Source organism: Embiotoca jacksoni, unplaced genomic scaffold (assembly GCF_022577435.1).
Source record: "Embiotoca jacksoni isolate LCO1_2020_lvr unplaced genomic scaffold, fEmbJac1.0.p SCAF_23, whole genome shotgun sequence".
Taxonomy (NCBI): domain Eukaryota; kingdom Metazoa; phylum Chordata; class Actinopteri; family Embiotocidae; genus Embiotoca; species Embiotoca jacksoni.
Window position 1 is genome coordinate 4051246 of NW_027185374.1, and position 22766 is coordinate 4074011.

At 40.0% G+C, this 22766-nt stretch overlaps 2 protein-coding genes across 2 annotated transcripts; one reads left to right on the forward strand and one right to left on the reverse strand.

Annotated features, from left to right (window-relative positions):
- Positions 1-2657: 2657 nt before the first annotated feature.
- tbpl1 (TBP-like 1) lies at positions 2658-8417 on the forward strand. Its single transcript, XM_069158319.1, has 7 exons — positions 2658-2782; positions 3397-3697; positions 3820-3902; positions 4346-4409; positions 5559-5662; positions 6353-6447; positions 6782-8417. The coding sequence occupies exons 2-7, from the start codon at positions 3563-3565 to the stop codon at positions 6865-6867; spliced, it is 567 nt and encodes a 188-aa protein (XP_069014420.1). The 5' UTR covers positions 2658-2782; positions 3397-3562; the 3' UTR covers positions 6868-8417.
- Positions 8418-8502: 85 nt separating this feature from the next.
- On the reverse strand, positions 8503-18716 carry slc2a12 (solute carrier family 2 member 12). The gene is made up of 6 exons (XM_069158318.1): positions 18646-18716; positions 17723-17810; positions 12704-13996; positions 12230-12352; positions 9793-9925; positions 8503-9685 (listed from the first exon to the last, which is right to left on the reverse strand). The coding sequence occupies exons 2-6, from the start codon at positions 17784-17786 to the stop codon at positions 9586-9588; spliced, it is 1713 nt and encodes a 570-aa protein (XP_069014419.1). The 5' UTR covers positions 17787-17810; positions 18646-18716; the 3' UTR covers positions 8503-9585.
- Positions 18717-22766: the final 4050 nt, after the last annotated feature.

Consider the following 22766-nt stretch of genomic DNA (forward strand, 5'->3'; position numbering starts at 1 on the left):
ACTATAGCCTCCATTCACCCTTGTTTGCTCAATAACATTGTTTCACCCAAAAGGAAACATCTGACTGTATTAAAAATGTCTGTGTCATGTTTGATAAGTATACATATGGGGGTTAAACGTAATCACTCCTTTTTTTACATGTTCCTTACACAGGCGGTCAACCAAAAGTATCTCTCTTTCCACACACGCACACGCACACACAGGCACAAAAACACAAATCCTCCCAGAAGCATGGAAAAATGATTCATCTCTCACTTTCCCTCAGTCACTCTCTCTTTGACAAACACACACACAAACTAGTTACAGTGATGGACTGTCTATTTATTCTCGGACATATTTGCATCTCTTAAACCATAAGTGCTTGCATCTGTGGGTTTACATGATGTATCTTATGACCTAATGAGAATAAGAGCATTGTTCCCCTGGGAAGAGGCTGCCCGCAGTGATACGCAGCCCAACAAACTGTAAACACACTCCTGCGCCCTGCGACAGCCGTCTCACAACACACACAAACACACGCACATCAGCAATGCTAGCGGCCTGACTTTTCTAACCTGCTCTAAATCTCAACCTTTATAGTAAACATCTTGGGACATCTGAACAAGGCTCTTGTGCAGAATGGATATGAATTACAAGCCTATATTTCAACAAGAGAAGCCCAGGAGGATTAAATGAGAGGAGGAAAGAGACAATTTGGTAACCAGGGAGGAAGAACAATAACAACAAGGCTGAATCATAAAGAAGTTATTTTCTCTGTTTTGTTTGGGAGCAGGCCAGGCGGGAGAAGTGTTTGCAGTGGTCTGAGATGAGGAGCTGGGTTACAGCACACAACGCAGCACAAATGTTCATAAGTAGGCAATAACTCTTGGATTTTAACGGGAAAACAAATATACACAGTGTGTGCACATACATACACTAACTCACACACATCAAGATCTGTTTAATGTAAGCAACTTAATCTCATAAAGATGATACGTCATTCTTATCAGTTTAACGTTCATGCAGTGTTGTGCAAAGTTACACAAAAGAGAACATATCAAAAGAACCTAAAATACGTCAAAAACCAACACAAAATGTTCATTGTGACAGTCCCTGCAGAATGTGATCGCAGCGACACCTCAGGGTGGGATAGATTGATTAAACTCATTCATGAGCCGCAGGAGCGGCTGCAAATTATCTCATTGATAACACAAACATTTCCAGTCACCTCCTAACTTTACTCCTTTTCCAGATTTTAGCCTGTCCAGAGATCCCCGTGGAGCATTTACTAACCAGATGTGCTCATGTTCTTTGGCGATGTCACTAATACACGTAGCCTAGATGCCAATACGTTATAAATACTGAAAAAGGTTACACATCGTTGTCTGAAAATGTTGTTAGCTTCACCCTGTTGTAAAATTGGCAGATATGGATAATTGCATCATAAAGAATGAATGCAGAACTTGACTTGATAAGCATTTTAACCCCTTAAACTTGGAAAACAAAATTTGTATTTCTCTAAACTTTATTCAGGACAAGTTTAACTATAAAATGTATTTATCGGTTCATTCAGCAGGACACTTTGTGGAAAACTGAACTTTTCTTTCCTCAAATTATGTCAACATTATGTAATTTTTCTTACTAACAACAAAACCGTCCACACGGAGGCGCATGGCACCAGATAGTCTCCAGACCCAATTTACCTCTTGCTGTAGACATCCCTGTGGGTTTCAGTCTTTATTTTTCTTTGATGATAAAGGTTGCATTTCATCATATGAACAAACATAATGATTAATCATAATCATTAATAATGATTTCATGTGACATTACCCTTGATACTGTTACTGAGGCATTCCCACTGGGTTTAATGTAGTTAGTTTTATATTATCTGGAGAACAGATACTCCTTTGTAATAAATAGAATATAATTCAATTCACACATAAAAATGTACTAACAAGTACATCTGTTTAACTTTAAAAAAAAAAAAAGAAAAGTGTTTCTGACAGAGCTCATCACTTGGCCTCTGTCTCAAAAATGCACCTCCAACTCTTTTTGAAATTACACAAGATCTGCCCTTATTATTAAATATCCAGATATTGATGTGATGATAAACTGTATTCATCTGGGGTTTTTTTTTTTACCTCAGGCAAGTTTAAGATTTTGACAACAAAAAGACTGCAGTCTTTATAGGCCCTGAAGGGTGACCCAAATATTCCAAATTTCTTCAGCCGATTCTGCTAAATTGCTTCAAAACAAGAAATACATAAAATTGTTGGACTGATTTTTACTTTACTTTACTTGATCTTTTGTCTAATGTTTTTACCTGCTAAGTTGACTTTTTCTACAGTTTGTAATTTCGTTTTTGTATACATTTATTTCTATTTAACCAAAACTGTTGTCCCCCCCCCCCCCCCCCCCCCCCCACAACTTGCACCTGTACCACTTTCATCTGAATTCATAGTTTTTCAGGATCTCGTTTTACAACTTTATTTATTTATTTATTATTTATACATGTCACGTAGTATCAAATGAGTAGGTCTTTATTTGTTTATTTTTTTAGTTAACATAAATATATTTCTTTTATATCTGTATCACAGTTGTATTTTGAAAGTCGCATCCGGAAGTTGACGTTATTCTAAATGGTTTTATTTTGAAAGATGAACCCGGAAGCTGTTATGTTAGCTGGACACTTGTCTGCGGAGGAAGGGGTTGTTGTTTTTTTTTTTTTAACCTTTGACAGACTTTATCCCCCCCCCCCCCTTCACCCCCACACTGGAGTAACACCACGGAGCAAACTGAAGAGGTAGATAAAGACTCCGAGCGGACATTTCCGACACGGACATTTAACTTGAACACGTAAACCAGGAAACGGTGTTGTTGTTAGCCTCGCTAGCGCGCTACCGCTAGCGAGGCTAACAACTTTTCATTCATTACTGCCTGTGTGCTCTTCTTTGTTGCTAGCTCACGGTTAGCTCCCATCACAACACCAGCTCGAGTTGTGTTTACCTCCTTTGTTGGTTTATACGACAGATTTTTTTTTTTTAATTTTAATTTTATATTTTTTTACCTTATTTAAAGGGATGAAAATGATTCTCCATTTATCTTCGCTCGGCGGTAGCAACGGAGAGAAAGCTAACGTGTCAGGCTAACGCCAACACACTTTGACAAAATAAGCAAAAGAAGTGAAAACAAAAACAACAACAACAACAACACTGTGATAATTTCCTGTAATATTTTAAAATCAACGTCTCTAATGTCTTATGTGATCGTCCCGTTCAGATATGCCTTTCATCTTGTAAATAAAAAAAAAATGAGTATTGTGAAAACATCAAGATTTAAAAATGGAATTAGAGGTTTAAATGTTTTGAAGAAAGTTTGTCATGAACTAACAAACTTGTCTTTTTTTTTTGTCTTTAGCTGGTCTTGTCTCTCTCTCTCTCTCCCCCCGTCCATCCATGAAATGATGGTGACGGTGGTGACTGCCTGAGAAGCAAAAGCCCCCCCCCACCACCACCACCCGCCCGCCCGCCGCCCGCCCGCCCCGTCCCACCGTGGTCTTCTGGCAGCACCGGCACACTCACTCATGGATTCCAGCAATGACGAGGCACTCGATATCATCATCACCAATGTGGTGGCGACCTTCAGGACTCGGTGTCACCTTAACCTGCGCACCATCGCCTTAGAGGGAACCAACGTCATCTACAAGCCCGAAGTAGGGGTAAGGAAAGGATCGTACTTCCTGTCGAAACCGAACGGAGATCGCGTTCATTTTAAGAATGAAAAAAAAAAATCGGGGACGCGTCGGATCGACGGGAGTTTGACCTCTTGTTTGTTTTCCAGAAAGTCCTGATGAAGCTTCGTAAGCCCAAGATAACAGCCTCCATCTGGTCCTCGGGGAAAATCATCTGCACCGGAGCAACAAGGTAAGACAGACTCCAAAAAAAATGCACACACACACACACACACAAATTAGTAATTATCTGACTAGAAATACGACTTTTTGAATAACTATTGCAATCAACAAATGGAGATGGTCGTCAAAATACTGGCTGCGTTTGGCCCTGGCACTCTTACCTCTTTATTAATGGTGCTGTGCTCTTTACTTCAGCTATATGTTTGATATAAATCCCTCATCAACTGTCAACAATGCCGTGGCATTACCATTAGTCTCACATGTCACGGATACAACTGCTGATATTAGAGCTTGTGATTATCACCGATGGCAAATTAGCCGCCCAGTTTTTAGGTTGCTTGCTTGCGCTTTAAACGAGTTACTCACGAGGTTAAAAGATGCTGTTTGTTTGATATGTCTTGCATCCCATACATGTGTAACAGAGATATGTTTCCTCTCTCCTCTCTCGTTCAGTGAGGATGAGGCAAAGCTGGGCGCTCGCAGGTTAGCACGCTGTCTGCAGAAACTCGGCTTCAGGGTGAGAATATTCACATTGCTGCTGGTTGACAACTCACAGACACCGATACACCGCTTTTTTTTTTAATGTAACGGGCAATATGCAAACGCTTAAACATCATAATGACTATAACCTTTCAATGTAGATACACAGTTTATCATTATAGTTGTCCAGATGCTCAAGTCTTGCATGGAAATAAAATTCAAAACAGTTCACATTTTGAGTATTAAATCAATAACGTTGCAAAGAAATCTGATCATTTATTTTCTTTTTAATATCACAACTTTCAACTCTCTCACACATTCAAACAGCACAATTTCAAGGACATACAAATATTCACTCACTTAATTGTCACCACTAGCAAGTATGTGGCAGACCCCGAGGGAGTTTTGCACAATACACCTAATAATGTCCTCAATATAACTTCTTATATAAAAAAAAAAAAAAACCTCTGTGCTTATTTAGAACATGTACATGACTACATTTCCTATGATTTCTCATTCACTTACATTTTCAAATAACTCCCTACCAATCTGGATTTTTTTTATTTATAAACTTCTCTTTTATTAGGTTGGTAAAAATAAGCTTTTGGCCAGGTTATTCCAGTTTACTTTATTTCCAAACTGCAAGACTTGCAGGTGTTTGTGAGTGTGTGTGTCAGGTCAAAGGGAGCGGTGCATGTCGATGCTCTGAAAACAGAAAACGGGGAACAGGTGACTCGTGGAGGCAATCAAGGGATTCTATTGTAAAACCCTTTCTGCGTATTAACTCGTACAAATCCGAATGCACATACATTATTTCCAAAGTCTTATGCAAATACGTGCTCACAGAGAGACTCTCTAGAATTGCAGAATTTGCCTAAGAGTCCAGTCGTCCATTGCAAACTGGGACACATTTGGTTTGATACTTAACTTTCCAAAATGTAAACAAATATAGTCATAAACAAGGCTCACGTTGTTGCCCACTGCACAACTCACTGTATCCATGGCAACAATGGTTGGCATTAGCACGAATGAAGGTAACCTATAGGTATGCAGTGTTCGCTAACATTAAGGCCATAAGTCCAAGATTGAAAGACTTCCTTTATTTTTGGACGCTTAAAAAAAAAAAAAAAAGTATGCACCTATACATCCATTCATACGTGTCTGAGTGCGTGTGTTGTCTGTCCAGGTGAGATTTTCAGCCTTCAAAGTAGTGAATGTCCTGGCAGTGTGCTCCATGCCGTTCGCAGTGCACCTTGTAAACTTCACCCAGAACAACCGACCCATCGCCAGGTAATACAATGCAGCACTGTACATCGCATCTAGCGTCACGACACTCATTACAATCAACGCTATTATCGTCGTTACTACCCTGCTGATATAAGAGGGTTGAGCGACATATCGAGCTCATACCGATTTACTTTCTGTGAACGTTGCCAGACATAAAGCCACAGATGTCCGTCGATAATCCTTCAGGCTTCATGATGCTTACTTAGGTTTATTTTAAGATGCATATTATGATCTCATACTGGGAAAATATAATATTAGTCATACATTTTTGGGTTCAGCTTTGCTTAAGGCTCTCCCACGCATGTGTTGTGAAGTCAGTAGCCCTCTTGAAACTGTCACACTTGCTTGTTAATGTTTGCTGTTACAGGATGACCTCTAGTGGTGGAAGCACTGATCAACTCTTGTTGTATGCATTTGACACTATAGAGCAGCCAGACCAAAAATGTGCATGTGTGTGTGTGTGTGTGTGTGTGTGTGTGTGTGTGTGTGTGTGTGTGTGTTGTTAGCCTCTGATTGCTGCCATATATACTTCATGAGAAAATACAGTATGGCTTATTGACATATGATATCAGCTGTATATATGTTCACTGAAAGCTTTCATTGTGCTTAACCTCATGTGTGTGTGTGTGTGTGTGTGTGTGTGTGTGTGTGTGTGTGTGTGTGTGTGTGTGTGTGTGTGTGTGTGTGTGTCAGTTATGAGCCCGAGCTCCATCCTGCTGCTACATACAGAATCAAACATCTAAAGGCTACAATACAAGTGTTCTCCACGGGCAGCATCACAGTTACAGGTATGTCACTCTCACATTCAGAGACCGCCCTGCCTCACCCTCCTTTACGTACAGCAGAGGGTACAGCAGCTTAATGGACTGAGGTTATGTTGTCATAATGCACTTTATAGTCTGTTATAACCAGAAAAGCGGTGTGTTAATAACCCAATTCCCCCCAAAGAATTCAACTGTGAAATAGTTTATGCAATCTTTGTATGGCATGCTGTGCATTAGACTAAACTTGAGCCACAAAAGGACATTTTGTTTGCGATGTGTCCGCTACTTTATTGTACTCTAAATAAATGTGTTTTATGTCATCACACATTCCCCTACATCCTCCTACCTGGTGGTTTAGGACCAAATGTGCAGAGTGTGGCCACCGCGGTGGAGCAGGTCTACCCGCTACTGTTTGAGTGTCAGAAACCCAAGTGCTGCAAGTGATGGAAAAGAGAAGACAGAGGAAATGATGGAAGAGAACTCAAAGGCTGATGAGGACGCACCTTATCACTGGATTAATTTGCCTGTTTTCGTCACTACATGGCAACAGCCACACGCGTCTAACATAACTGACAGAATTGGACTTGGATCTCCAGATTTTTAACGACCCAAGTTGAAGTCTTAAACAGTTCTTTTCACAAAATTTTAATGTTGTCCTGGTGTTGTTGGGATCTTGTGATTTTAACAGCCGAAACCTGCAAATGTCTTCCACACTTAATATTCTTCAGCAGAAAATAACTCCTCCAGACCAAACAGACGGTGAGCAGGAAGGACGTTATTTGTTCTCGCTCTTTATGTGCTTTGGGTGTTTTTGCATGGACACAGGAAGACCAGTTTTCAACTGCAGCTATTTTAACGCTTAACGGGTGCGATCATTACAAAAAGTCATTATGTCAAGCCTGAGAAGCCTCACCTCTAACCTTCCAGACAACAAGTCGTCCCATTTGCCACGTTTCTGTGGAAGAATCTCCGTCCACGGCTCGTTTGTAGAGGTGTCACAAAGGTAAGATTTCCACTCTGTGTTATCAGTGATCGAAGAGAAAAACAGCAGGCTGAGTAACGGACAGGTGGACTGTTACAAGTGTAGACAAAGAGCAGGTCCTTGTGCAGATAAATATATCTGCTTACAGTATGTATTCATTTCTGATTTTTTTTCTTTGTCAGTTTGCTATAAATATGTTCTCGTTTCACTGCTGTGGTTTTGGTCCAGGATTTACACACATGATGTGATTTGATTATTTGTTATTTCTTAAGAGTAGTTTTACACCCTTGAAAAATGTGTTTTCCTCGGGTTCGGACTACGTGCAAATATGATTGATGTCCTAAATGTTTTTGGAATGTCGTGAAAACTTCAAGGGTTCAAAATATTTTATTTTATTATTCATGTGACGTTAAACCACAGGTGTCTCATTCGCTTTTACCTGACACAACTTCTGTTTAGTTACCATTCAAAATGAGCTTTTTAGCGAGGAGGATTAAGACCTTGTTAAAACACTGTCCAGAATTGGCCGTATATACGCAGTGAACAAAGAAATAGAAATGTAATGTTAAAAAAAAGTAAATAAAGTCTTAATTAGAAAAGCGGCCCCTCTGTGGAGTCATACAAAGTTGTCAAAAGGATTTTGTAATGCATTCATGTGAACTTCCCCAGCGACAGTGTTCAGAGAAGCCACGCTCAGAGCATTGTCTGAAAAACAGACTCTTCTTCGAAAACCATTCTCTTAAACAAAAAGCGGTGACGAGAGGTGAAGTGTTTTTAATGGTAGGCTAACTGCTGATTTCGCTATTGGGCCGTGCATCCATAGAGGCAACATACATGTATGTACATAATAGTTGCATCTGATAGGAAAGGTGTTGACAAAAACTTTGATATGTTGTCTGATGTGTGTGGGATGGAGTACTTTTTAGTGTCATCTTCACTTGAATTTTTGTATTTTGTATAAAAAATAAAGTTCTGCTTGATCAGGCACCCCACAGGACTACTGTTTAGTGAGTTTTACTCTCGTTTTATGATTCATTTTTTGGGGGGGTTTAGTCATCATGAACACAGTGGAGAGAAGCAGCCTCCAGCTTTTCATAGAATGTCCCATAAATTTATTCTGTAGACAGACTTTGCAAATACATTTTAAAAATTTGTGACATTGAAAAAAAAAAGAAAAAAAAAAGAGGTATCAATGTAGAAATTAAAAAATACACCATTTGTTAATTACTTAAGTATAATTTTGGCATCACTGACAAGTAAAAAAACACATTACATTTCATTCTTCATACTTCAACAGTACTTATTGTATTACTTACCCAATATTTCTACTTCACCTGATAAGTTTTTTATTTCCTTGATTGCTTTGTCGTTTCAACTATTCCGCAGTCAGCCATAAACCGTGAAGCTGATTCCCTGTTTACATACGATGTAAATTAGCAGATAAAGTGTCTAATCCGAAGACTATTGCGGCCTTCATTCATCTTTCTGTGTCATCGCCGCGACATGTCCTGTAACAAAACCTGTGTGACTGGTTTGAGCTGCGTGTCACTGCATGACATAGGACATGCAGTGACATTTGAATAATGCCATTTTAGGAATTAGTTTGCCATCCAGCAAAGAAACTAGAGTGTTAAATGCACTGCTTCTTCAGGTGATTAGTGTCTTGACTTTATAGTACAAGTAGTACAGCAATTTTGTGTAATTATAAAAACATATCAAACTAGACTGCAGTAGTTCAGTTCTCTTTGTTGTTGGAGAGTTCAATTTAACCCTGAAACAACGGTTCCTTTCTGCAATAGGACTGTATGGTTAAAAGGAAAAGGGATCAAATTTTGCATATGCTGTTAATATACAATATATTATGTAATGTCATACACAGCCCATCTCTTAACTTTTTTTTTTTTTTTTTTAACAAGACAACCCTGAGCTATCCTCATTTAAGAAAAAACACAAATATTTCTCCATTATTTAACTTCCTTTTCCGTGCGTGTAGTTTATACCATCTCAGATAGTTTCTTGTCAAAGGCAGCCAAGGAGGAGCACCATGACAGGAACCAGCTGTGCCTGCAGGGATGTAAAGATGTGGGTGAGATGTCAATGTTTTTTTAACTGTGCTATTAAACTGTCCTTCTTGATCCTCGCTCTTGACTCTCAGGTGAGGTGCAGCGTTGGTGGTCTGTTCAAGGTATCGGATGCTTGCTGTCCTCTGCGTACGTGCCGCTGCTAATCAGGCCCTTTTGAGGCTGAATCCGCTTACAAAGCCTCGGCTCAAACTTCTTCCTGGTAAAGCAAGACGCAATGGAAACAGAAGATTAAGAAATCAGCTTCACAAACTCCCAAGATAAGTTGTTAACTATCATTATGGCTGTGTGTGAGCTGCGTATTACTTCTTTGCCAGCTCTTTTGATATCTCCTCCAGCGTGCGACCTTTGGTCTCTGGGACACGGAGGATGACAAACACCAGGAGAACAAAGCTCGTGGCAGAGTACAGAAACATGACATTGGGTACGCCAATTTTTTCTGGAAAAGTAAGAAATGCACATGCTAAAATGTCTGCACAGAAGATTGGTCAAAATACTCTCTCTCTCTCTCTCTCTCTCTCTGGAAAAGTATTCAGACCCCTTTAAATTTTTCACTCTTTGTTTCATTGCAGCCATTTGCTAAAATCAAAAAAGTTCATTTTATTTCTCATTAATGTACACTCAGCACCCCATCTTGACAGAAAAAAACAGAAATGTAGAAATTTGTGCAAATTTATTAAAAAAGAAAAACTGAAATATCACATGGTCATAAGTATTCAGACCCTTTGCTCAGTATTGAGTAGAAGCACCCTTTTGAGCGAGTACAGCCATGAGTCTTCTTGGGAATGATGCAACAAGCTTTTCACACCTGGATTTGGGGATCCTCTGCCATTCTTCCTTGCAGATCCTCTCCAGTTCCGTCAGGTTGGATGGTGAACGTTGGTGGACAGCCATTTTCAGGTCTCTCCAGAGATGCTCAATTGGGTTTAGGTCAGGGCTCTGGCTGGGCCAGTCAAGAATGGTCACAGAGTTGTTCTGAAGCCACTCCTTTGTTATTTTAGCTGTGTGCTTCGGGTCATTGTCTTGTTGGAAGGTGAACCTTCGGCCCAGTCTGAGGTCCAGAGCACTCTGGAAGAGGTTTTCTTCCAGGATATCTCTGTACTTGGCCGCATTCATCTTTCCTTCAATTGCAGCCAGTCGTCCTGTCCCTGCAGCTGAAAAACACCCCCATAGCATGATGCTGCCACCACCATGTTTCACTGTTGGGATTGTATTGGGCAGGTGATGAGCAGTGCCTGGTTTTCTCCACACATACCGCTTAGAATTAACGCCAAAAAGTTCAATCTTGGTCTCATCAGACCAGAGAATCTTATTTCTCATAGTCTGGGAGTCCTTCATGTGTTTTTTGGCAAACTCTATGCGGGCTTTCATATGTCTTGCACTGAGGAGAGACTTCCGTCGGGCCACTCTGCCATAAAGCCCCGACTGGTGGAGGGCTGCAGTGATAGTTGACTTTGTGGAACTTTCTCCCATCTCCCTACTGCATCTCTGGAGCTCAGCCACAGTGATCTTTGGGTTCTTCTTTACCTCTCTCACCAAGGCTCTTCTCCCACGATTGCTCAGTTTGGCTGGACGGCCAAGTCTAGGAAGAGTTCTGGTCGTCCCAAACTTCTTCCATTTAAGGATTATGGAGGCCACTGTGCTCTTAGGAACCTTGAGTGCTGCAGAAATTATTTTGTAACCTTGGCCAGATCTGTGCCTTGCCACAATTCTGTCTCTGAGCTCCTTGGACAGTTCCTTCGACCTCATGATTCTCATTTGCTCCGACATGCACTGTGAGCTGTAAGGTCTTATATAGACAGGTGTGTGCCTTTCCTAATCAAGTCCAATCAGTTTAATTAAACACAGCTGGACTCCAATGAAGGAGTAGAACCATCTCAAGGAGGATCAGAAGAAATGGACAGCATGTGAGTTAAATATGAGTGTCACAGCAAAGGGTCTGAATACTTATGACCATGTGATATTTCAGTTTTTCTTTTTTAATAACTTTGCACAAATTTCTACATTTCTGTTTTTTTCTGTCAAGATGGGGTGCTGAGTGTACATTAATGAGAAATAAAATGAACTTTTTTGATTTTAGCAAATGGCTGCAATGAAACAAAGAGTGAAAAATGTAAAGGGGTCTGAATACTTTCCGTACCCACTGTATATATATATATATATATATATTTTTTTTTTAAAGAGGTGCATCTCATCTTGTTTGGGGAGCTGGTGTATCACTGCCAAACCAGTTGTTGAGTCATAACACCGACTTGATCCGCATAGTTGCTAGTCATTCTTGTCTGTCTGGTATATATATCTATATATCTATAGATATATATATCTATAGATATATATCTATATATCTATAGATATATATGCCCAAACAAGATGAGATGCACCTCTTTTTTTTTTTTTTTAATCAAGGAAGAAAATCAGTGAAGTTAATTATAAATAGTATAGCGCTGATTCACAATATTAAACACATTCATCTTTCTTTGCCCTTCCAGTGCAAAAGTTAAAAGTACCGTGAAACTTATAAAGCTGTGTTTGCATGTAAATATGGCCTGCAGAACAGAAACACTGAGCTGACCTACTAGCGAGTACCTTCCCTAGTTTTTAAGATAGCTTCGGTAAAATTATAGCCCTGCCACATTAGCCTGAGCCTATAATTACATTATGAATTATAACCAATCACACACACACACACACACACACACACACACACACACACACACACACACACACACACACACACACACACCTGTAATGGTGAGGAAGGTCATGGAAATGAGCAGGTTCGTGGCCCAGTTTACGGCCGACACAACAGACACGGCCCTGCCTCTGATTCCCATTGGAAAGATCTCACTGAGGACCACATACACCACTGGAGAGGAAAGACACATATAGGGAGATGATCATGAATTTCACAAGACAAACTGTAAACCTCTAAATACATATCGATCACAACTGCTGCCCTGTATTGGGCAGAAATGGCCTAGTTCTGGATGGGGGAGGGGGGTAACGTTTGTCTTGCCGTCCATCTTAGTTAATAACTGGTAATAGTAATAGTTTGGCAGAATGCTAAAGCATGACAGTCAAATGTGGGCACATTGAAATGCAGATATGCAGCACTTGTTTTAAAGATAGATCGCCTTAAGTGTCTCCAGACGGGTAAATATAGAGTAGTTCTTCCCTACTACTTTTTGGGTAAATAAGACAATGAATGGGTGCTTACTTGGCCCAAGGCTAATGGAGAAGGCTGCCACATATACCAGCAGGCTGATCAATGACGCCCACTTCAGCGAGGAGGACACTTCTACGTGCGTCCTTCCTCCCCCCGATCCCCCGTTTCCATCATCTGCGTTAGTCCTCTGGTCCTCCTCGCTGTTCCACAGGCTCGGTAGGCCAGTAGAAAAAATGTCGCCGTTGTCCAAGCCGACAGAGATTTTGTTTAAATCCCACAGCGTGTGTGTGTGGTTGAGTAAAGTCTGGCTTTTGCACAGGCTCGTGAGGTGAGTGTGGCTTTGCATTGTCAGCGTGCCGAGCGCAGCCAGCGACACTCCCATTGCGACAGCGCCCACACACAGAAAGCTCTTGGGCCCAATACGGTCGACCAGCAACACGGCGGGGATGGTGCCGACTACTTTGACCACTCCGAACCCAGTGGAGGCCAAGGTGGCTGCGGCATCACTGTTGAAGCCCACGCTGTGCAGAAGTGGCGAAGCGTAGGAAAGGATGTTGGGCTGTCCAGTGGCCTGCTGGAGGAAGACCAGTGCCACAGCTGTCAGCAGCCGCAATCGCAGGTTCGCCTTGGAACTGAAAAGCTCAGAGAAACTATGCTCGGACTCCTCTTTTAGCCCAGCCAGGATATCCCTGAGCTCCGCGTCCACCTGCTCCTTAACCCCGCCTCTCATTCGGGCCAGCACCGTCCTCGCCTGCTCTACTTTTCCCTGAGCGACGAGGAAGCGCGGACTGGGTGGGAGGAACACGAGTGCACCTATCTGCAGCAGTGCTGGAGGAATTACCAGTCCAAACGTATATGCCCAGCCATGAGGCAAAGTGGCGAAGGCGTAGCTGCAGCCAAATCCCAGCATTACGCCCACAACCAACATCAGCTCGTACAAAGTCACCAGCAGACCCCTCCTCTCCCTCGGCGAGATCTCTGCAATGTACAGACACGCCGCCGTCCCCGACAGAGCGGTTCCCATGCCGACTACGACGCGGCCCGCTGTGAGCGTAACGAGCGAGGTCACAGCGACGAGCACGATGGTCCCTCCCACCACCAGGGCAGCACTCAGGAGCAAAGAGCAGCGGCGGCCGTAGCGGTCGAGGATAGGACCTCCAGCCAGGCTGATGAGGAGAGCGCCGAGCAGGTGGGAGCCGACCAGCAGTTCCTGTTCCCTGCAGGAGAGGGAGAGGAGGCCACGCAGCTGCAGCAGGACGCCAGAGGTCAGGCCCATTTCATAGCCCAACATCAGGCCACTGAGAGAGGCCGCTCCGGCCGCGACCACCACCAGCCAGCTGCAGCCTGCAGACAGGGACAGAAAGACAGACAGAGAATATACTTTAAGATACTAGCAACCCAACTAAAATCCCAGTGTCTATTTTGCCGCAGTTTACCCAAAACAATATGGCAGGTTGACCCGTTAACTGGGTTTTGTGTCGATATGTTTTTAAACATTATGAATGTCATAATATTCAGAATGTGGACAATTTGAGGGACATATTAAACCTACAAATCACATGTGATTTCACAAAGCCCTGTCCAAGCACTTGTGTCCATCTATACTCAGCCTTATGCTGATCACGTCAACGAGTTTGTAAGGCTGTAGAGGGACTCTAGAGGGACGGGGACGGGGACTCCAGAGGGACGGGGACTCTAGAGGGACGGGGCTGAGGACGCACAGTTCAACTTGACACGCAGCACACAAAGGGATTACGAGGTCCATATGTTACCCAAACACGCCGAGTTGTGACCTGCTTATCAATGCAGCCCGATGAGCTTGTTGAGTGGATTTTCTTCCTCGTAAAACTCCTGACCTCATCACATGATGTTTTGAAACCTCTATTGTTTACATTGGCGGATGTCAATATGCACAAATCTGTGAAACAGAGAGATAGAACTGTTTTCCTTTGGTAGTACAGCCATCTCTACCTAGTGGGAAATGTTTCTATCTCGACTTAGACTTATTATATGTTTGATCTAAATGAAGTTTACGAGTAAACCTAATAAATATCTCAAAAGCATAGCATGTAAAATACTTAGTGGGTATTAACACGTGAGCCAGTATTATGCTCAAACTTAAAGCTCAAGAGAGAAGGAGGTGCTCAGGATGAAGTACATGTCCTATATCAGCCAGTTTTGTTTTTTTCTCTTACCTTATTGTTGTCTTTTAAACAGTGTTGCATCTGTAAATTGTATGGCACACAGAATCTGAATTGTTAAAGTGCATGTTTTTTCCCCCCCGTTATTATGTCATGCAGCTGGAATTAAGCTATGACCTCCCTAAACTGCAGCCAACAAGACGACCATTAGTTCCTGCTGGTGACCAAACAAGTATTGTGTTCTCCTTTATGGCTCGTCAGGCTTTTAATGCAGGAAATGTTCTCATGTGCAGTTGCTGAGGTTAAAAGAAAAACAAAATATACAGAAGGGGGAGGGGCAGTGACAGATAATAATACAAAATGTAACCTATTATTGTGTCCGTCCATTGTCCACAGCAAAAACTCTTAAGTAACAAACCTTCAGTCAAGGAAATGGGATTTAATACAAATATAATGTAAATCACCCAAATCAGAAGACGCCCTGCACATAAAAGAATAACACAACTGAGTTCATTCTGTGTTGGGAGTAAAAATGTGTCAGCCATGAATCGGGAAATATCAACACTGTAGCGCATGGGGAGGTGGCTGCTCCACACCGAGACTAACGGTGCCAAAAATGTAATTGTCACTGACAACATAATGTCAGCTAAAATATCAGACACTATTAATAAAGTTAGGAATGTTTTCAAAGTCCTCCGTTCAACACCTTTGGGCAGAGACACAGCTTTTCTCCCTGCGGGTTTAACCCAAGCCGTGAATTTGCCTGAACAGTGCTGACTGTGTGGAATTAAGAGGTCAGAGGTTGAATGCTGAAGCAATCTTGTAAGCGATTGTGTGTATGTTCACAGTGATTAATAGGTGATTGGAATCATTAAAACAGACATAGGAAAGATCAAATAGTAAACTGACTGGGCTGAGCATGTACACACAGATATAATAAGTAACAGACTTGTGAAACCCGTTTGTGTGTGTGATACTGACACACACCGTTTTAAACGATTATTGATCATATTTTTTCTATACCAAGTCATATTGTTGACTTGCACACAAGCAGTTTTCCTTCGATTGCTTTAATCAAGGACGCTGCGCTTGAATTATTATTATTTATACCTGCTAAGGCAGTTTAGATGGTTTCAATACTCATGTATTTACTCGCAATGATAATTCAAGTGAGACAACGTTCAAGACCAACAGAGCAGCAGCTGCAAACTGCAGGATCTTACGAAGTTGTTGTTTTTAACTCTTGAGGACATTATTCATTGTCATAACAGAAGGGGAGACTGTCCCCATATTTAACATTCAGATATTGAATTGGTGACACTAATCTTGAGTATCTACCCTGAAACTGTGCTGATTGTATAGATCTTCTGTGCTGTGTGGCTGAAGGTGTATGAAGCAGCCACGTTTAGAATGTATAGCTTCTTTGCATTAACATCCATATTTGAAGCATTTTCTACTGCCGTGGCTAAAACTTTTGGTTTTCTCCTTCAAAGTCTTCTCTAAATAAATTACCCGAGTCTGGACAGACATGGATTTAAAAAGGACAACTCGAGTGGTTGGCAGAGGCAGAAAACCAGAGACGGTAATTCTGCTTAACTAATAATTCTACTTAGGGCTGCACCCACCCTACTTTTTCCCTTCAACTATCTATGATATCTCATCTGTAAATTGGTATTGATGTACTTCCTGGCTGACAAGGAGTATTAATCCGATACAGAGGTCTTTTTTCTCCTCATCCTAATGTGTAGAAATGTGTAGCGGATTTAATAAAACGTCATTTTTTTGCTATAAGTTGGGCCATTTTAAAAACCGATCTCCGTACTATTTATGCAAATCGTTTATTTCTAAGCGTGGGCTAGCATACCTTGAAAACCACATTAATCTTGGCCTGAGGACCAACTATTAGGAAATGTTGTTTGGCCTAGCATGACCTGTCAGCTGGCCTAATATGATTTACTAATTAAGTCCAAGTGCAGGAGAACCCGTGCAGGGAAAGTAAAGTATTTCAGACTATGCTTGCATTTTTCTGCATCTTAGTCACTTGCAAGTCTGGCAGTAAGCATTTCAGGTTATGTGCTACTGTCTAACATTTGCAAATACTGACAGAAAAAAACCCCGGTCTATTTGAATATTTCACATGATCATCCAAAACAACGCTCCTTCAAAGTCTTGCTGCTGGATAATAAGACAATGTGCTGAAGAGTACAATAAACAACACTCGGATGTATTTTAATCTGAAATACAGCCAACTAGTTTAAATTGCGTTCGCTGTTGTCAGCAAGAAAGGTTAGTTAAATAATATAAAGTGAATTGGTTAAATACACAATGTTTAATTATTGATTGGTATTTTATGATGAGTCCGTCACATTTTTGGTATTGCGCCACCGAGGTCAGAGTGACCGGGACGCCAAAGAGCAGTCATAGACAACGTTTACCTTTATAATAAGTCAGCGTTTGTGAAACAGTCAACGTGATTAAGCTACGTGATCATTCAGCTGAAGCAAAAATTGTGTCTGCTGCATGAGTGTGATATAACGTGTGCAAAATGTGCAGCAGACACAATTTTTTGCTTCAGCTGAATGATCATCGTTTTCATGCTCTTGGCATTCATACAGCAGTTCCAAGAAGCACGTTAAATTTGCAGAGCAAAACTCAGAGCAGGACTTATTACATTAGTTTAAATTCCACATTTGCGGTGGAAGACACTTGGAAAGTCATCTTGGTAATTCAGTTTAGCTGATCCTTTGAAAAGGTGCCAGCCACATTTAACAAATACTGATTGGAAGCCTGCGGGGAGGAGACCATTTGTACCTGATCGAATTAACAAGAACGCCCTTATTGAACACACTTTTGGCTTAGACCCGTTTTCACATCAAATAAAAACGTGTCCTTTTAACTGATGAAAGATGTCGCTAGTGTCTGTGTATACCTGGCCTTTTGGGTGGGTCTGGGAGGTAAGAGGTCATCTTCTTGGTCTCGCTATTGGGGTCCATCGTCAACCAAAACGAACAGCAGGCCTTGGTAGAACGGAAACAATACCAACACATATAATAAATACGACCCTTAAACTAAGCGTAGATATCAGAAATCATTTTAACAACAATCTGGTCAAAACAAGTAAAAAATAATAATAATTAAAAAAAAGATAAATGTGACAAAACATCTAATGCAAACTGTGTGTGATACTAACTTATGATACAGCTATTGGCACACATGATTGATCCAAAAATAACAGCTGAGGTTTGACACCCGGTCTGCTCCATGGATATGACAGAAGAAGTTTGTTTTCATCTATATGCAGTGTGCATGTCACCCACTGCAGTAAGGAATATTATGAGAGAAGAGCGTGCTGCTTAATTGATGAAAAAAAAATCTGGTAAACTTAGCACCATCAAATGACTTTATTATTGTAAATTGAGAGTAACCCACCACACACAACAGTTTTTTTACACACACACACACAAAAAGTGAAAGATAAATAACTATCAAACCACATCCCCATTTTTCCTTTTCTCAGCAGTTCAGGGTTTAACTTAAACCAACTGATGCCTTTTTGTGGATACAAGTAGGTTTCCAAATGAAAGCCCCGTCATAAATACCATCTCTGTGCAGCTCACGATGGACAGATGCAGCTGGTTCTGTGGTCCAGAGTCCCTGAGTGTATTTGACTGCATTTACTAAAACGCCGGTTGTTGCATGTTTTGCAAAGGCTTTGAAAATAGTTTTTGGAGACGTCCCCCCCCCCTCCTTTACACACACACACACACACACACACACACACACACACACACACACAACCAGCATTAAATAATAAGTTGTAATGAGAGTTGTTTGCAGGGACACTGTTCCTACCTGAAGCCACAGATGTGGTTCTTTGTCTTTGCTTAGACTCCTGTTTGTCGGGCCATTCGCTTTTCTCCTCCACAGCCTCTGAACTTTTCTCCTGCTTCCAACTCTTTCGCTCGTGTTGGTGCACGCACTCGGCTTGTTTTGGTAAGGCACTTGCGTGACCCCGCCCACATATGTCAACACCGCCAATAGGAGACGCAGGTTCTGACTCTCAATATGAATTCCTATTGGTCCAAAGTATCTACACGGGAGAGGCCAGTGAATACCGTCTCGATACAAATCGAATTCATTCCTGCGGGCGAATATTTCCCTCTTTACATCCTCCATTGACTACTTCCTCTTTGAAGAATAAGCTCCTCTTTCTCTGTGCTGATTTTAATAACCTCCAGCTGCAATTACAGGAAATTATGACGTTCTATTTGGGGGGGTTGGAGGTTGGATCACCACCAGTAATACAATGCACCTGTATCAATAATGCTCTTTCATTCATCCTCCATGTGAAAATAAACGATGGGCCACTTGATGGGGCTCCCATGTCCTATATTTCTAGGAATGCTACAGACTGGAAAGTCACACCAGCCCATGTTGCTCCACAGATGACAGAATGTATAGCCTAACGTGCCTACAATAGGAAACGCACCCGGTGCCTTTGGAACCACTGTCATATGATCCTCAGTTAAGTTTACTAAAGGGGTGTGTGGTGCACGTATTTGGTGATCAGTCACCAAGTAACTACAGTGTCCGGCTTGTTGGAGACTGCTCTTTACTTTGTCAGCAAATATCCGCCATGCCAAATTCTGCTTTGAAAAGTCACATATTTGTTCTTAAGGGTTATTCCTGTGACTTAATGCAGTGTCACAATTTTAAAACTTTAATTATTATTTTTTTAAACTGTCATTTGCTTGATGATAGCCTATTTCGGCGAACCTTCTTGAACCGGCACAGTTTTATTTAGGCTACTAATTATTTATATTGAAGGATGAAAGAACATTTTAATCGCCTCCCTCCCAACAGTAGAGCGACATAATCAGACACTCCTATAGTCTAAAAGTCAAACAGTGCATGACCTTGGTTTGTTAATCAGTAGTTTATTTTTTAACCATCTGGAGATACAAACACAGATGCATTCTTACAAACTGCTCTGACTGTGCACACACTTTTATTTGCACGGGGCCATTGATGGTAACACGTTTTTATTGTATATAAAAAATATAGGGGGTGTTACATTTTCAAATCGATCTCAAGACTCTATGATGTGTTGTCTGTGTTGTTGGTTGAAAATGGATAAGAGATAATTAACATGATTTGAGCAGTGACAGTAAAATAAGGCTACACTGACAAAAGTGAAGTGTGATTAACTTAAAGTGAATTTGTACTTTAGTCCAAGTGAAAATTGTAGTTTCTGGTTTACACCAGGGTTTTTCAGTTTGCCTAAAACTAAACCGTACTCTCCGCAGAGTAAATGAATAGCAATACTTTTACTTAAAAGGGTATTTTTTACTTCAAACCAGAGGTTTTCATGACGTCAAATCCTTGAGTCGAGTTTTGCTGTCCACCATTACCTCGCTTCGGGAAGCCAGCACCATCTGCGGGATCAAAAAAAACTCCTTTAAACAAGGTAAGAGTTTGAATTTTGTTGTTTTGAGGGGAAAATATGTTTTCTGTGAACATTTAGTGGCAAAATGGGCAAACTCTTAACACACCATCTTTGTATTTTGCGCGAGTAGGAACAAAATAGTGATAGCATGGAAAGGCTCGTTTGAAGGTGACTGACTGTTTTGTCAAATTTCGACTTTTTTTCATAGTTTAGAAGACATGCTATAATATGACTTTTTTTTCAAATTTTGGTCGACATGCTATAGTATGACTTTTTTCATATTTTGGACGACATGCTATAGTGTGACTTTTTTTTTCAAATTTTGGTCGACATGCTATAGTATGACTTTTTTTCATATTTTGGACGACATGTTATAGTTTGACTTTTTTGTCATAATTTGGACGACATGCAATACTATGACTTTTTTTTCATATTTTAGATGACATGCTATAGTATGACTTTTTTTTCATATTTTAGATGACATGCTATAGTATGACTTTTTTTCATATTTTGGACGACATGCTATAGTATGACTTTTTTTTCATATTTTGGATGACATGCTATAGTATGACTTTTTTTTCATATTTTGGACGACATGATATAGTATGACTTTTAATCATATTTTGGACGACATGCTATAGTATGACTTTTGTTTCATATTTTGGACGACATGCTATAGTATGACTTTTTTTCATATATTAGACGACATGCTATAGTATGACTTTTAATCATATTTTGGACGACATGCTATAGTATGACTTTTGTTTCATATTTTGGACGACATGCTATAGTATGACTTTTGTTTCATATTTTGGATGACATGCTATAGTATGACTTTTTTTTTCATATTTTGGACGACATGCTATAGTATGACTTTTTTTTCATATTTTGGATGACATGCTATAGTATGACTTTTTTTTCATATTTTGGACGACATGCTATAGTATGACTTTTTTTTCATATATTAGACGACATGCTATAGTATGACTTTTAATCATATTTTGGACGACATGCTATAGTATGACTTTTGTTTCATATTTTGGACGACATGCTATAGTATGACTTTTGTTTCATATTTTGGATGACATGCTATAGTATGACTTTTTTTTTCATATTTTGGACGACATGCTATAGTATGACTTTTTTTTCATATTTTGGATGACATGCTATAGTATGACTTTTTTTTCATATTTTGGACGACATGATATAGTATGACTTTTAATCATATTTTGGACGACATGCTATAGTATGACTTTTGTTTCATATTTTGGACGACATGCTATAGTATGACTTTTGTTTCATATTTTGGATGACATGCTATAGTATGACTTTTTTTTCATATTTTGGACGACATGCTATAGTATGACTTTTTTTTCATATTTTGGATGACATGCTATAGTATGACTTTTTTTTTCATATTTTGGACGACATGATATAGTATGACTTTTAATCATATTTTGGACGACATGCTATAGTATGACTTTTGTTTCATATTTTGGACGACATGCTATAGTATGACTTTTTTTTCATATATTAGACGACATGCTATAGTATGACTTTTAATCATATTTTGGACGACATGCTATAGTATGACTTTTGTTTCATATTTTGGACGACATGCTATAGTATGCCTTTTTTTTCAAATTTTAGAAGACATGCTATAGTATGACTTTTTTTTCAAATTTTAGACGACATGATATAGTATGACTTTTTTTTCATATTTTGGACGGCATGCTATAGTATGACTTTTTATCATATTTTGGACGACATGCTATAGTATGACTTTTTATCATATTTTGGACGACATGCTATAGTATGACTTTTGTTTCATATTTTGGACGGCATGCTATAGTATGACTTTTTTTCATATTTTAGACTACATGCTATAGTATGACTTTTTTCATATTTTGGACAACATGCTATGGTATGACTTTTCTTTCATATTTTGGACGGCATGATATAGTATGACTTTTTGTCATATTTTGGATGACATGCTATAGCATGACTTTTTTTTCAAATTTTAGACGACATGCTATAGTATGACTTTTCTTTCATATTTTGGACGGCATGATATAGTATGACTTTTTGTCATATTTTGGATGACATGCTATAGCATGACTTTTTTTTCAAATTTTAGACGACATGCTATAGTATGACTTTTTTTTCATATTTTGGACGACATGATATAGTATGACTTTTTTATCATATTTTGGATGACATGCTATAGCATGACTTTTTTTTCAAATTTTAGACGACATGATATAGTATGACTTTTTTTTCAAATTTTGGTCGACATGCTATAGCATGACTTTTTTTTCAAATTTTGGTCGACATGCTATAGTATGACTTTTGTTTCATATTTTAGACGACATGCTATAGTATGACTTTTTTTTCAAATTTTAGACGACATGCTATAGTATGACTTTTTTTTCATATTTTGGACGACATGATATAGTATGACTTTTTGTCATATTTTGGATGACATGCTATAGCATGACTTTTTTTTTCAAATTTTAGACGACATGAT